At 39.9% G+C, this 16,150-nt stretch overlaps 1 protein-coding gene across 1 annotated transcript in view; it reads right to left on the bottom strand.

The window, feature by feature from the left end:
• The window catches only part of SIPA1L1 (signal induced proliferation associated 1 like 1), a 165,966-nt gene that overhangs the window by 126,001 nt on the left and 23,815 nt on the right, over positions 1-16,150 (bottom strand). The window contains exon 2 of the mRNA XM_069596926.1: positions 13,632-15,432. Coding sequence (XP_069453027.1) covers positions 13,632-15,129 — 1,498 coding nt within the window. The 5' untranslated portion in view covers positions 15,130-15,432. The remainder of the gene's footprint in view (positions 1-13,631; positions 15,433-16,150) is intronic.

The raw sequence follows: 16,150 nt of genomic DNA, 5'->3' as shown, positions 1-16,150 counted from the left end.
GGCTGGTATTAAGCACTGCGTTCACTACCCTCTTGCTCCATACCCTCCTCCCTGTTAGGGTCTCACCTACTTTTCCAGTGCCAGCCTTCACTTCCCCCCGGAAGGTGAAACCAGCTTGGGGAAAAAGACACACAGCGCTGCAGGGAAGCCTGCCACCTATACCTATCTGCCTTGGCCTTTGCGGCAAAGATCAATGGACCAAGGAAAACCAACATCATAAAAGGAAAAAAAAAGACAAACAGAGAATACAACTCAGAAGATACAGATCATGCAGGGAAAAAAAATGAGAAAAAATTATTTAAATGAATACCAATGGAGAAATGTGGGGTATATAAAATAAGGATAAACTATTAGAAAAATAACTACAGGAAAACAAAAATAATGAATTCCTGGCAAATAAAACTATGATTATTAAAATAAAATGAAAGTGCTAGAGAGTAACTATAGAGAGGTACACATCAATTTCTGAACCAAAAGATAAAATTAATATATAAAATAAAAAGAAATCAAAATTATGAAAGAAAAAACCAGAGGAGGATAAACCATCTGGAGGATAAAAACCATCTGGAGGATAAAACCAGATAAATCCATCATCTATCAAAATGGAGTTCCAGGTAGAGGAAATAAAGAAATTATAAAAGATTTTGTTAAATGGTTTTTAAAAATAAGGAAAACTTTTTCCCCTGGGGGTCCAGTGGTTAGGATAGTTGGTGCTTTCACTGCTGGGGACTGGGTTCAGTCCCTGGTTGAGTAACTAAGATCCTGCAAGCTTCATGGCACAAGCACCCCCCACCACCAAGAAAAAGATCAGGAAAAACATTAATGTTCTAAAGCTTCTCATTTGTCTCAACAGTACTCAGGGCAAGCTACAAATCCCATGAAGGCAGGCTTATTTGCTTTTGTTCTCCTCCAAGCACCGTAGCTGACCCAGACTAGATGCTTTAAAAATATCATGCAATAAATGAATAAATGTATGAATGTGCAGTTGTTAATTTTTAAAACTACTTAAAAATATTAAGGGCAGTGATTAATAGGAAATTGGGTAATAAATCTGAATGTAAGAAATACACAAAGTAGTATATATAAATAAGCAAACAATAAAGATCTAGTCTATAGCACAGGGAACTATACCCAATATCTTGTAATAACCTATAATAGAAAAGAATCTAAAAAAGTGTCTCTATCCTTATAAACGTATGTATACCTCAATCACTCTGCTGTATACCTGAAACCAATACAACAATGTAAATTCACTATCTTGCATTTAAAAACAAGAATGACAACAAAAAAGAAAAGGAAGATTACAGTCAAATACTGAGTTTAGGAGACTGATTACTACCTCCAACTCTGCATTGTTAACTTTCATACTAAGCATGTATATCCTTTTGTTTGATTTGTTTATCATCTGTTTCCCTCCACCAGAATGTAAGCTCCATGAAGGTGTTTCATTTTATTTCTCACTCCAAGCGTCCTAAACCATGCTGAGTATGATGAAGGCACTCATGCATACGTCGTGGTCCCAGACGTGCAATACTTAGTACCTCCCTTTCAGAAATGGCTCACAACAAATTCAGCCACAAGAAATGCATTAGCTGAGAGTCTCCGGCTGTAGTATCTTCGGATCTTCTGTAGTTTTCCAGCCCAGACACACTCTTCCTGGGCAGCCCCAGGACTGAGTGTGCCTGGAGGGGAACTGACTGCCCAACAAGGAGCTGCTCTATTGCTCCTTTTTGTTTCATGGCACTGGCTGAGATTTTGTCGCATGTCACAGTGAGCTGAGGCTCCTCCTGCCCACTTTGGTTTCTTCTCCCTTTTTCTTCTCCCTTTCATAGTGTCAGACCTGTACTGTGGACTGAAGACCTTTCCTGATAAAGTCTGCTTCCTCTCCCCTCTTTTTTCACAGGCATGGCCCCAGGTCCCTAACAAACCACTCGCATGCCAATACTGTCCCAGCATCTGCTTCTCAGAGGACTTGATCAATAAGGTATCTGTTACATGATTAAATCATATCAACACAATCATGTAAGATGCAAATAGCTCTGTGATTAAACTGGTGTATTTGGCAAAGACAAGAGGATGAATTTTGAGCAGGGAGGACCGGAGATGAAGAGATTAAGACAATGGCCAAGAATTGCGTCAAAAGGCAACGAGGGCTTGCAGTGACAGACCTGGGGCCAGGACACAGAGAACAGGAAATCAGCGACAGTGTGGAGGGAGATGCAAGACACCTTCCCAACTGACGAGGTTAACATCAATGAAGAGAGGCATCAAAGAGGCTTCAGTGTTTCAAATCCAAGAGACTGATAATAATGGTGGCCTTTACAGCACGAGGGCAACGATGAGGGTAGGCTTGCTCAGGGGGAAAAACGGAGAAGCAGCCAAAATTTGTGTCCCAGGTTTCAAGCTGCTGGCTAGATAACCAACCAAGTGGAAGCAGGTGAAGGCTGGTGAGCAATGTCGCCAGAACTGAAGGAAAAGCCTGGGAACAGAGGCCTTTAATTTGGATATAAACGTAGACTAATCACTTTTTCTAAAAAGAATGTTCTGAAGTCATTCATTATAAAGGAAATACGTAAACTGTGCTAATCAAACAGAAACAGGAAAATAAAAGCCAAGTGGCTATAAATATGTTATGAATGAAGGTGGCCCAGTTGAGCATCAAGTTTTCTTCTGGAAGGTGAAGTAAAACAGGAGATACAGGAAAAAAACAAATAAATAAAATAAAACAAGCAAACAAATAAAACACACCTATCATCAGAAAGGCAGGCATTTGGTAGCTACCAGAAAACAAGTCCTGGCATCAAATTCTAAAATAAATTTCTCACGTGGAACTTTCTAAAAGGCCGAAGGATGACAAAAAGGCCAGTATCTCCATCATCAGTTCATTGCAAAAGCACACTCTGTTGTTGTATGATTGGGTCTTTATAAAATGACCTTGATAAAGTCAAGTGTCTGAGCAAAAGTGGCCTTTGGACCATCTAGCTTGATTTTAAAAACTAAACAGAGAGGAGCAGTTGAGAGGCACATGCCCTTTTAATCAGCTTTCACAAGCCTCTGAACTGAGACAGCCCAGGGAATATGAACTCCTGGATGCCTCACAGACCAAAGTTCAATCAGTGACGGGGCTTGGGAGATCACGGCTGAGAAACCAGAGGACACTTGTTTTCCAAAGAGCTAACATACACACCTTCCTACCTAATGGCCTTCTTGCTACCAGAAGCCCCAAGCAGGTAAAGAAACAGCAGCAAAATACTCCTAGATGAGTTTCTCAGGAAGTTGTTTAGTGCCTCAAATCTCCCTGAAAAGGATTACCTAACTAGAGAGCTGCCTTCCAACAAATAAAACACCGTTTATATGCTCTCAATAAAAAATGAAAGACACGGGCATGAAAACAGTAAGTTATTACACATGAATAAAGTATTTCCCTATTAGTTTTGGCAGAAATAAACTGTTAAGTTCAAGAACACAGAGCACAACATGCTTTAGGAGAACAGACTTGCTCACTCTGGAGTTTTATCACATACTTGAAATACGACTGTTCACAAAAAACTAACCATAGACTAGTTATCCTTTCAGAACTCGGAGCTACAAGGCATTCCGTAGCACTATACTCAAGCTTAATGTTGCTACAGCTACAGAAGAGACAAAATAAGCACGGAGTTTTACAAATAGGTTTAGCTTTAAGGTGTCCTCTGATGTTCTATATGTACCATACAATAATCCACTAAAACTTACGACAGGTAATGATACACATTTAAAAACCTGAGCTTGCAGAATACTGCCTAGTAACAAAACTGGAGAATACATCAGAGCACTAAAGCTGTCACTTCAAGTACAAATGCAGTTCAGGGTATATCTTCTAAAGAAATGGTAAAGGTGGCTGATTAGAAGAGAGTGAAAGGGAAATAAAACTGGACATTACAGTAGCGACCGAAATCCAACTAGCCTCAAATTAATAATCCGGGAGCCCAGCATACTATTCAACTTGACTTGTATACATGTGAGTGTGCGAGTACAAACACACGTGTGGTGAGGCGGGGTGAGGCGGTGGTGTACAGGAGGAGGAAGGTGAACTGCAGAATGGTCAAATCTGGTGGTTTCAAGTTATCAAAAGAGGAAGTAAGCGCAGAGCATTAGTGTTCATCCTTTCCAGGAAGGAGAAAATATTCTTAGATGCTCTTTAGACCTGATCATGGCAGCTGCTTCTGGCGACTGGGCAGGAGGGGAAGGCCTGGCCCCATCACAGCTTCTTCAGTAACCTGACTTTGAGAGTGACATCCCATCTGGGATCAGATGAGCCTATCAACACTGTTGATCGATGGAGCAACAAAGAACACGACGAAAGCAACCCTTGGCTCCTCTCTTTTCCCTTAGTGCGCTGTTCCAGTGGGATTCAGGGAGGATGTGTCTCAGACCCTTGTATACGCAGTGCAGAACTGAAAAAGTCCTGTCCTGCTACTTGAATCACGGTGACTAAGTAAAAACTCAACACAAAAGACATATGCACTCAAAGGGAGAGGCCCAGATTAATTCTGATGTTACTGTCCTGCCTCGTTTGTGCCTCTCTAGGAAGGATGTGGTTGTGTCATTTGCACTTATCACAGTGACAACTTTGCCTTGGGGTCCTATGAGCATTATGTGAGGAGCTCTGCATAAAGCACAAAGTAATAACACAATAAATGTTAGCTATGTTATTACCGTCATTTAATCCTTGGCGAGTTAGAACCATCACATGCACTGGCAAAACAGCAGAGAAGTGGGGAAGAGGAAGGACCAGAAACAAGAAATTGATGGTTTGTTGCTTATTTCAACAGATGCATACAATGGGAGGATTGCTCTGCTGAGCCAGCAATGGACTGGGCTCATGAGATGGAGACAAATACCCTCTAAAGTCTAAATTTGCAAAATAATGAAGTTCATAAAAATAATGTAATATTTAGAAAGTGATGGCAGCTTCATCAGTCAAAGGCAGTTAAGTTTTACATATCAGGTCAACAATACACACTTCAGTAATGTGAATTTTTCCCCCAGAGACTTAGCTTCAGTGAAATCAGGAATTCATTAAACCCAGTATCTGGGTGATTAAGAGGCTGGACTGACAATCAGGTCAGAAGTGCTACTCCCTGTTGCTGGAAGAGAAATTACACCTTTCATGGATGGACTCCGTCAACAAGACGACTCTCTTCCAGGTTCTGATTAGGAAGAACGAGTTAGTGTACAAATTTCAGTGAATCAAGCTATGTATTAAAAATCATGACAGAATTATTTGTCTAACTATATTTTACACTGTGATGAAAAGGACAGCTATCACATACACGTGGAATCTAAAATATGACACCAACGAACTTATCTGAAACAGAAATAGACGTACAGCATAGAGAACTGACTTGTAGTTGCCCAGGGAAGTGGGTGGCGGAGGGATGGAGCCAAAGTCTGGGATTAGCAGACGCAAACTGTTATATACTGAATGGATAAACAACAGGTTCCTACTGTATAGCACAGGGTATATTCAATATCCTGTGATAAAGCATAATGGAAAAGAATATGAAAAAAATGCGTATGTGTGTAAACGATTCACTTTTCTGCACAGCAGAAATTAATACTTTGCAAATCAACTATACTTCACTAAAATAAATTTTACGAAAAGTACAGATACTACATAAAGTTTATAATACACAGTTATAGTTTACGGGGGTTAATTTCCGCTTCAAGTTATTCAGATCCACAATCTGTTGTATCTTCTTTGTAACAAAGTTTCTACCTGATCTGAAAGTTTGTATGGCCCAAGAACACACAGCAGGTGCCTCTGACACTGCCTTCCTGTACCAGTTTCATGTATTAACTATTGTTCTGCGTTTCCTCTGTAAACCTGATGATAAATGCCCAATGGCTCTAGCAGGCAATCTCTGGAGCCACACACACTTTCTGCTCCCACCAGCCGGACTCCATGCTGACTAAGAGTCAAACTGTGTCTTCCCAAACCAGTTTATGCCAGTGGACTTGTTACTGTAATTACAAAATTTAATTAAATAGTATCAAAGTTGATGGAATATGAGCACAAGAGATAAATCTTGTTTCTTATTAAAAACTAAATTGAAGGCTTTGGAAAGACTTCATAAAAGCAAGTCATTAAAAGGAAAGCTATTGGATTAGATGTGGGCAAGACCTATAAAAAAAAAGGAGAAAAAAAATTTAAATCTAAGATTCTGTAAGATTCAGAGTGTTTTGCTACTGTCTATGTTTACACTGTTCATTCAATGTAGAATTCAAAATAGCAGAATCAGTGTCAAAGAAGCACCCTTGGCCTCACCAAAATTTAGCAAATATACATTTATTATTATTACACAGTTTAGTGAAATAAGATATTTTGAGTACGTTTACTTTTGTAAGACTCCCTATCTTAGTGATTTTTTCAACTAAACAGTTCCAATTATGTTAGCTAAGAGGGTATGGTCTGTCTATAAATAGAAAGAGGCTTTAAATAAGAAATTTCTTTGAATTAGTTGCTCTTAAATTTATGAAGTGTTATGACCTAGACTGGATTACTGTGGAATACAGGTGTTCAAATTTTTGTTCCTTACTTTTGAAAGACTAAGTACTTTGAACAAAATTCTACCGATTTAAAGATAAAAACACTCGCCTTCCTTTAGTCTAATATCGTAGAGAGCAGAGCAAAGCAGTCAAGAACGTGACTCTGGTCGGACACCCCAAATGTGAAATCCTGGCTCAAATACTATTAACTTCAATGACAGCTTAACCACTGAAACCAGCCACGCAAACCCCAGTTTTCTCATCTGGAAAATGCCTTCAATAATTGTATCTATACCACAGGGGGCATGGAGACCACATGGTAAGTTTCTAGTACACAGTAAGTGCTCAAAATGTTCATCATTAATGTGATTATATTGCCTAGAGCCAGACATCCTAGAATGTGAAGTCAAGTAGGCCTTAGGAAGCATCACTACAAATAAAGCTAGTGGAGGTTGATGGAATTCCAGTTGAGCTATTTCAAATCCTGAAAGATGATGCTGTGAAAGTGCTGCACTCAATATGCCAGCAAATTTGGAAAATTCAGCAGTGGCCACAGGACTGGAAAAGGTCAGTTTTCATTCCAATCCCAAAGAAAGGCAATGCCAAAGAATGCTCAAACTTCCACACAATTGCACTCATCTCACATGCTAGTAAAGTAATGCTCAAAATTCTCCAAGCCTGGCTCCACCAATACGTGAACCGTGAACTTCCAGACATTCAAGCTGGTTTTAGAAAAGGCAAAGGATTTTTGCATCTATGTTCATCAGTGATATTGGCCTGTAGTTTTCTTTTTTTGTGACATCTTTGTCAGGTTTTGGTATTAGGGTGATGGTGGCCTCATAGAATGAGTTTGGAAGTTTACCTTCCTCTGCAATTTTCTGGAAGAGTTTGAGGAGGATAGGTGTTAGCTCTTCTCGAAATTTTTGGTAGAATTCAGCTGTGAAGCTGTCTGAACCTGGGCTTTTGTTTGCTGGAAGATTTCTGATTACAGTTTCAATTTCCGTGCTTGTGATGGGTCTGTTAAGATTTTCTATTTCTTCCTGGTTCAGTTTTGGAAAATTGTACTTTTCTAAGAATTTGTCCATTTCTTCCACGTTGTCCATTTTATTGGCATACAACTGCTGATAGTAGTCTCTTATGATCCTTTGTATTTCTGTGTTGTCTGTTGTGATCTCTCCAGTTTCATTTCTAATTTTATTGATTTGATTTTTCTCTCTTTGCTTCTTGATGAGTCTGGCTAATGGTTTGTCAATTTTATTTATCCTTTCAAAGAACCAGCTTTTGGCTTTGTTGATTTTTGCTATGGTCTCTATTGTTTCTTTTGCATTTATTTCTGCCCTAATTTTTAAGATTTCTTTCCTTCTACTAACTCTGGGGTTCTCCAATTCTTCCTTTTCTAGTTGCTTTAGTTGTAGAGTTAGGTTATTTATTTGACTTTTTTCTTGTTTCTTGAGGTATGCCTGTATTGCTATGAACTTTCCTCTTAGCACTGCTTTTATAGTGTCCCACAAGTTTTGGGTTGTTGTGTTTTCATTTTCATTAGTTTCTATGCATATTTTGATTTCTTTTTTGATTTCTTCTGTGATTTGTTGGTTATTCAGAAGTGTGTTGTTCAACCTCCATATGTTGGAGTTTTTAATAGTTTTTCTCCTGTAATTGAGATCTAATCTTAATGCATTATGGTCAGAAAAGATGCTTGGAATGATTTCGATTTTTTTGAATTTATCAAGTTTAGATTTATGGCCCAGGATGTGATCTATCCTGGAGAAAGTTCCATGAGCACTTGAAAAAAAGATGAAATTCATTGTTTTGGGGTGAAATGTCCTATAGATATCAAATCCTCAACAAAATTCTAGCAATCAGAATCCAACAACATATTAAAAAGATCATACACCATGACCAAGCGGGCTTTATCCCAGGGATGCAAGGATTCTTCAATATCCGCAAATCAATCAATGTAATTCACCACATTAACAAATTGAAAAATAAAAACCATATGATTATCTCAATAGATGCAGAGAAGGCCTTTGACAAAATTCAACATCCATTTATGATAAAAACTCTCCAGAAAGCAGGAATAGAAGGAACATACCTCAACATAATAAAAGCTATATATGACAAACCCACAGCAAACATCCTCAATGGTGAAAAATTGAAAGCATTTCCCCTAAAGTCAGGAACAAGACAAGGGTGTCCACTTTCACCGCTACTATTCAACATAGTTCTGGAGGTTTTGGCCATAGCAATCAGAGCAGAAAAAGAAATAAAAGGAATCCAAATTGGAAAAGAAGAAGTAAAACTCTCACTGTTTGCAGATGACATGATCCTCTACATGGAAAACCCTAAAGACTCCACCAGAAAATTGCTAGAGCTAATCAATGAATATAGTAAAGTTGCAGGATATAAAATCAACACACAGAAATCCCTTGCATTCCTATACACTAATAATGAGAAAGTAGAAAAAGAAATTAAGGAAACAATTCCATTCACCATTGCAACGAAAAGAATAAAATACTTAGGAATATATCTACCTAAAGAAACTAAAGACCTATATATAGAAAACTATAAAACACTGATGAAAGAAATCAAAGAGGACACTAATAGATGGAGAAATATACCATGTTCATGGATTGGAAGAATAAATATAGTGAAAATGAGTATACTACCCAAAGCAATTTACAAATTCAATGCAATCCCTATCAAGCTACCAGCCACATTTTTCACAGAACTAGAACAAATAATTTCAAGATTTGTATGGAAATACAAAAAACCTCGAACTGCCAAAGCAATCTTGAGAAATAAGAATGGAACTGGAGGAATCAACTTGCCTGACTTCAGGCTCTACTACAAAGCCACAGTCATCAAGACAGTATGGTACTGGCACAAAGACAGACATATAGATCAATGGAACAAAATAGAAAGCCCAGAGATAAATCCACACACATATGGACACCTTATCTTTGACAAAGGAGGCAAGAATATACAATGGAGTAAAGACAATCTCTTTAACAAGTGGTGCTGGGAAAACTGGTCAACCACTTGTAAAAGAATGAAACTAGATCACTTTCTAACACCGCACACAAAAATAAACTCAAAATGGATTAAAGATCTAAATGTAAGACCAGAAACTATAAAACTCCTACAGGAGAACATAGGAAAAACACTCTCTGACATAAATCACAGCAGGATCCTCTATGATCCACCTCCCAGAATTCTGGAAATAAAAGCAAAAATAAACAAATGGGATCTAATTAAAATTAAAAGCTTCTGCACAACAAAGGAAAATATAAGCAAGGTGAAAAGACAGCCTTCTGAATGGGAGAAAATAATAGCAAATGAAGCAACTGACAAACAACTAATCTCAAAAATATACAAGCAACTTATGCAGCTCAATTCCAGAAAAATAAATGACCCAATCAAAAAATGGGCCAAAGAACTAAATAGACATTTCTCCAAAGAAGACAGACGAATCGCTAACAAACACATGAAAAGATGCTCAACATCACTCATTATCAGAGAAATGCAAATCAAAACCACAATGAGGTACCACTTCACACCAGTCAGAATGGCTGCGATCCAAAAATCTGCAAGCAATAAATGCTGGAGAGGGTGTGGAGAAAAGGGAACCCTCCTACACTGTTGGTGGGAATGCAAACTAGTATAGCCACTATGGAGAACAGTGTGGAGATTCCTTAAAAAATTGCAAATAGAACTACCTTATGACCCAGCAATCCCACTGCTGGGCATACACACCGAGGAAACCAGAACTGAAAGAGACACATGTACCCCAATGTTCATCGCAGCACTGTTTATAATAGCCAGGACATGGAAACAACCTAGATATCCATCAGCAGATGAATGGATAAGAAAGCTGTGGCACATATACACAATGGAGTACTACTCAGCTGTTAAAAAGAATTCATTTGAATCAGTTCTGATGAGATGGATGAAACTGGAGCTGATTATACAGAGTGAAGTAAGCCAGAAAGAAAAACACCAATACAGTATACTGACACATATATATGGAATTTAGAAAGATGGCAATGACAACCCTATATGCAAGACAGGAAAAAAGATACAGCTGTGTATAATGGACTTTTGGACTCAGAGGGAGAGGGAGAGGGTGGGATGATTTGGGAGAATGGCATTGAAACATGTATACTATCATGTAAGAATTGAATCGCCAGTCTATGTCTGACGCAGGATACAGCATGCTTGGGGCTGGTGCATGGGGATGACCCACAGAGATGTTATGGGGAGGGAGGAGGGAGGGGGGTTCATGTTTGGGAACACATGTAAGAATTAAAGATTTTAAAATTAAAAAAAAAAGAAAAGAAAAGGCAAAGGAACCAGAGATCAAATTGCCAACATCTGCTGGATCATGGAAAAAGCAAGAGAGTTCCAGAAAAACATCTATTTCTGCTTTATTGACTATGCCAAAGCCTTTGACTGTGTGGATCACAAGAAACTGTGGAAAATTCTGAAAGAGATGAATACCAGACCACCTGACCTGCCTCTTGAGAAACCTGTATGCAGGTCAGGAAGCAACAGTTAGAACTGGACATGGAACAACAGACTGGTTCCAAATAGGAAAAGGAATACATCATGGCTGTATACTGTCACCCTGCTTCTTTAACTTAATGCAGAGTACATCATGAGAAACTCTGGGCTGGAGAAAGCACAAGCTGGAATCAAGACTGCCGGGTGAAATATCAATAACCTCAGATATGCAGATGACACCACCCTTATCGCCGAAAGTGAAGAGGAACTAAAAAGCCTCTTGATGAAAGTGAAAGAGGAGAGTGAAAAGTTGGCTTAAAGCTCAACATTCAGAAAATGAAGATCATGGCATCTGGCCCCATCACTTCATGGCAAATAGATGGGAAACAGTGGAAACAGTGGCTGACTTTATTTTTCAAAATCACTGCAGATGGTGATTGCAGCCATGAAGTTAAGACACTTACTCCTTGGAAGGAAAGTTATGACCAACCTAGACAACATATTAAACAGCAGAGACATTACTTTGTCCACAAAGGTCCGTCTAGTCTAGCCTATGGATTTTCCAGTAGTCATGTATGGATGTGAGAGTTGGACTATAAAGAAAGCTGAGCACCGAAGAATTGATGCTTTTTAACTGTGGTGTTGGAGAAGACTCCTGCAAGTCCTTTTGACTGCAAGGAGATCCAACCAGTCCATCCTAAAGCAGATTAGTCCTGGGTGTTCATTGGAAGACTCCAATACTTTGGCCACCTGATGCAAAGAGCTGACTCATTTGAAAAAACCCTGATGCTGGAAGGGATTGGGGGCAGGAGGAAAAGGGGACAACAGAGGATGAGATGGTTGGATGGCATCACCGACTCAATGGACATGGGTTTGGGTAGGCTCCAGCAGTTGGTGATGAACAGGTAGGCCTAGCGTTCATGGGGTCGCAAAGAGTCAGACATGACTGAGTGATTGAACTGAACTAGGGAAAAGAGCCAACTACTATTAATACCTATGTAAGATTATAAGTAACATGTTGTCTCCTGTGTTGGAATGTCAGTTCTTTAGGAAGATGGCTTCCTTTACAGACAGCTCACAAACACCTGTGGAAAACTTCTCCAGGCTCAGTAAAACAGGGATTTTCATCAAGGGGCAATTTCCTAGAGGACATCTGGCAATATCCAAACAGAGACATTTTAGGTCATCACAAGTTGGGGTACCTATCGGCATCTGGGATGTAGAGGTCAGGGACACTGCGAAACATCTTATATCCCAGAATGCGTAAGACTATGGGATATAACCAATAAAGAATTATCTGGCCCCAAATACCAAGAAGGCAAGGTCAAAATACTCTGTAGCCTTAAGGACAGAATAAGAAAGAAGTGATTTCTAAAATCTGAACTCCACAAAGTTTTCTGAGAAAATAAAGATGGCTGACCAATGAAGTCAGGATTTTCATTATCATATTAGTTCCAGGACCTTTGCCATAGATGTTTAAGAGACGTGGATGCTAAGCACTGAGACAAGGCTCCTTTGGTCAATAAACCCTTGTGAATACGGCTGACCATGCAATAACCTTACAATAAATTTGATTTTAAAGTAAGCAATGTCATACAACAAGAGCACGAGAATAAAGTACTAGAAATCAAACTTCCTTTGGAAGAATAAATCTCCAAAGGACTCAAAACCCCTAAACAGTAGGTGGGAAATTGAAAGACCACTCTAGTAGCTTGTATACAGGGGGCCTCTCACTTGGTCTCAATGCAGAGATTACTGAGCTAGCTTGTGGACCACGGGTGTACGTTCTTTCTTGGTGAGCATCTTGTCTCCTAGCTCAGGTACTTGAATGACAAGCTCATTCTTCAATTAATAATGCTGCTCAAAAACACTATTAGAAAGCTCCTAAGAGTTCATTTAAACTACCTGTCAGTGAATTCACAGAGTTTTCTTAAAAGCATGAGATAAAACTGTATATATACAGTACAATCCAACAATATAGATATGTTTTCCCCCAAAGCAGAGAAAGAGGTCATCAACATGTTAATGGTACCTCTCACTCCAGGGCCTTTTATACTCAAATATAGAAGACCAAGGTTTGATTCCCAACTCTGAGATTTTTGTCAAATAATAAAATTCTCACTAAAATACCTGTGAAATAAATGGGAATGTATTATAATTGTCATTTAGTGATGAGAACATTGAGGGAGAAAAAAAAATGACCCGGTACCAATTGTAAAAGTACTAAACAAATAAAAAACCAGCATTAAGACTGCTTTTGAAACCCTTTAAAAGCTGTATTTAAAATACTTTTAACTTTATGTGACATTTATCCCTAAAGGTGACACAGCGTCTTCTACATAAACGTTACAATTTCATCCACTGAATCAGAGGCTTTTTACTTAAAAAAATTAATATTCTGTATACAAGATATTAAATATATCTAAAAGGAGGAAGTAACTCCCAAGATGCAAACGAAAATACACTGCAGCAAACAGCTAACTCTTTCACCATCAAGAGAAGGCATTCATGCCAATCTTACATCACACTGCCTTATAAAACCTGAGACAGTACTCCTTTTCAGAAAGTATGGCAAAAGAAAATTAAAGATCTCTACTCACCCTTCTGATAGAAGAACTTCCGGTAATAGTAGGCGCCGAGATCCACGTGTTCTACAATGTATCTTTTCACCCGATCCAGGTGTAACACCAAGTTTTCCTTGGGCACTTCAAGTACTGCCACGCCTGCGTTTGTACAATGGGAACTGAGCGTAGACTCAAAGGAGGCACTTTCACATCCACTAAAGGAACCAGAATTTGATTTGGACAGGCTGATCTTCCTTTCCCCTTCTCCACCAATCTCATTCCGAAAATACGGACAGCTCATCACCAGCTCATTGCTTTTATCATCTCCCTGGTCCATGCTGAGGCTTCCCTTGGAATTCAGGTCCTCTGTGCTGCCCATTGGGGAGCTGAAGCTGGCGGAGTGAGACAAAGGCCCCGAGACCAAGGATGCCGCCGCAGCTGCCGAAGCGCCTGTGGTGGTGTTTCTCCTCTTAATCACATTGTGCCTGTTCATAATCGCCTCGTTCAAGTCAAATAAGATACTCTGGACATCGTAGTGGGCAAAGCACTTCGGGCATGTCCAGGGCCTGACAGAGTCTTCCGATCGGTTATCTTCGAGATCCGACGACTTCCCAAGTTCCTCACCTTTGGCATTGCGTAATTTACGAAAAATGGACGAGTCTCCGGTTTCCGACTTGGAGCGCCGCTTGAGTGGTTTTTCCCTTTCCTTAAAGAGCCTGAGGTTCTCCCTCTGTGAGATGGGCCCGTCTATAACATCCAAGGAGAAACCAGAACCCTTGCCCCCACCGGCGATGAGAAAGTCACTGAGCTTGGTCGGAGTGGGACCTCGATCAGACTTGTCGTCTTTGTAGCCCTTTAACAAGTCAAAGAAGCTTTCTCCGGACGTTCCCTGCTTATCGATTGAGGATGTGCTACCGTATTCCCTGTGCAGCGATGGCCCCGCCTTGTAGGTGGGCGAGATACATTCATCAAAGCTATCCACGTCAAGTTCACTTATGGTGATGTCGCTGTTGCTGCGCTGCCGTATCCGGCGCAGAGCCTTCCTGGGGGAGCTGGGGTAGGCTTCGGGCATGAGAAATCTGGAGTCCATGTTCTCCGATGGCCGCGTCTTGTTCTTCAGCGTGTTCTGTATGCTTTTTAACATGGCTGAGTCACTGGAATTGAGGCTTACAGAACTTCCCTGACTCACAGGACTGCTTTTGGAGGACATGCTCTCAAGGCAACTTGAGGTTTCTATTTCCTGGCTCGAACGGCTAGATTCTTTTACGTTTTCCTTTCTGGGGGGCCAATCCGCAATCCTTGCCCGAACTCCCATCTTTGGGACTCCGGGGGTCGAAGTTATATGGTGAGAACCTTCACTTCGGGGGGGCCCTACGGGGGCCATGACAGATGACCCTAAGCTGCCATTCTGGGACCTGAAACGTCGCATGTAGAAGTCGTCTGTGTGGACTTTGGGGGTGCCATCTGCACCCACAACGGACGCCCTTTCAGTGGCAACCGGCCTCTCTGTCTGTGACCGTTTCAGGCTGGTCATGATGCAGAAGCAATCTGACTTAAATCCCCACAGAAAGGACCATCATACCTAAGTTTTAAATGTGCACTTCCCTTTTGGAGAATGGCTTCCAGAAAATACAGCAGTTGCCCCAGATCTTAATCTTTTTCATTTAAAAGGTTAAAATAACTCCTTATTTTCAAATCTCTGAAAATCCAGATCTTTAGAGCATTATAATCCACAAGAGTTCCTTTGCTTTACTTTGATAGATGGCTGTCTTTCAGAAAGAACTGAATGGAACTTGTATTACTGGGACTCTGTGACTGCCATAATCCCATGCTTTCTCTAAAAGAGAGAAGGACAATTTGGATTAGCATTTAATAAATACATCTAAAAATAAATATACAATTGCCAAAACCAGACACATCCAAATACAAGATTCACTAACGGATTGTGACTCACAGTTTACAACCCATATTTTTAGTAAAGCAGATTTGAAAGCATTTAACAATATCCATCATTTAAATTACATATATTTTAAAAGACTATGAATACTTCAGCTTAATTGAACTGTTTCATATCATTAGAAGGTGGTGAGGGATCTTGTTCCAGGACATTAGCCCAAGTACAGGCCACGAACAGACTCCAGTGACCTCTAACAATGTAGACTATTGGGAACCGCTGTGCTGGCCGGAAGTTCACGGCATAACCAACAGAGTTCGATAATTAGAGCAACATACAGCTTTTAAACAAGACTAAAAATTGAAAAATCATGTTACTGAATATATCACAACACTTACTTTTTAACCTCTTCTGTATTTCAAAATTCAAACTTAGTTTTCTGTTTCTTTACAAAGGCTTAACAGAGTTGGCAAGAGCAAATACAACAGAGAGAAAATAAACACGGTTTTCCCCAGGCCATTCTACCCATTAGCATGCTTCTGTAACTCCCTCTAGTTGATTACTTACCCCAAAGAGCAGAATTTCAGAATGCATCCAGCATTTTCCACCACCTCTCCCCGAGCTCTCTTTCCTTCTATCTACCCTTAAAGCTACAAACGTT

Source organism: Ovis canadensis, chromosome 7 (genome assembly GCF_042477335.2).
Source record: "Ovis canadensis isolate MfBH-ARS-UI-01 breed Bighorn chromosome 7, ARS-UI_OviCan_v2, whole genome shotgun sequence".
NCBI lineage: Eukaryota > Metazoa > Chordata > Mammalia > Artiodactyla > Bovidae > Ovis > Ovis canadensis.
The sequence above is the reverse complement of the archived record's forward strand: the minus strand, read 5'-3'. Positions and strand labels throughout refer to the sequence as shown.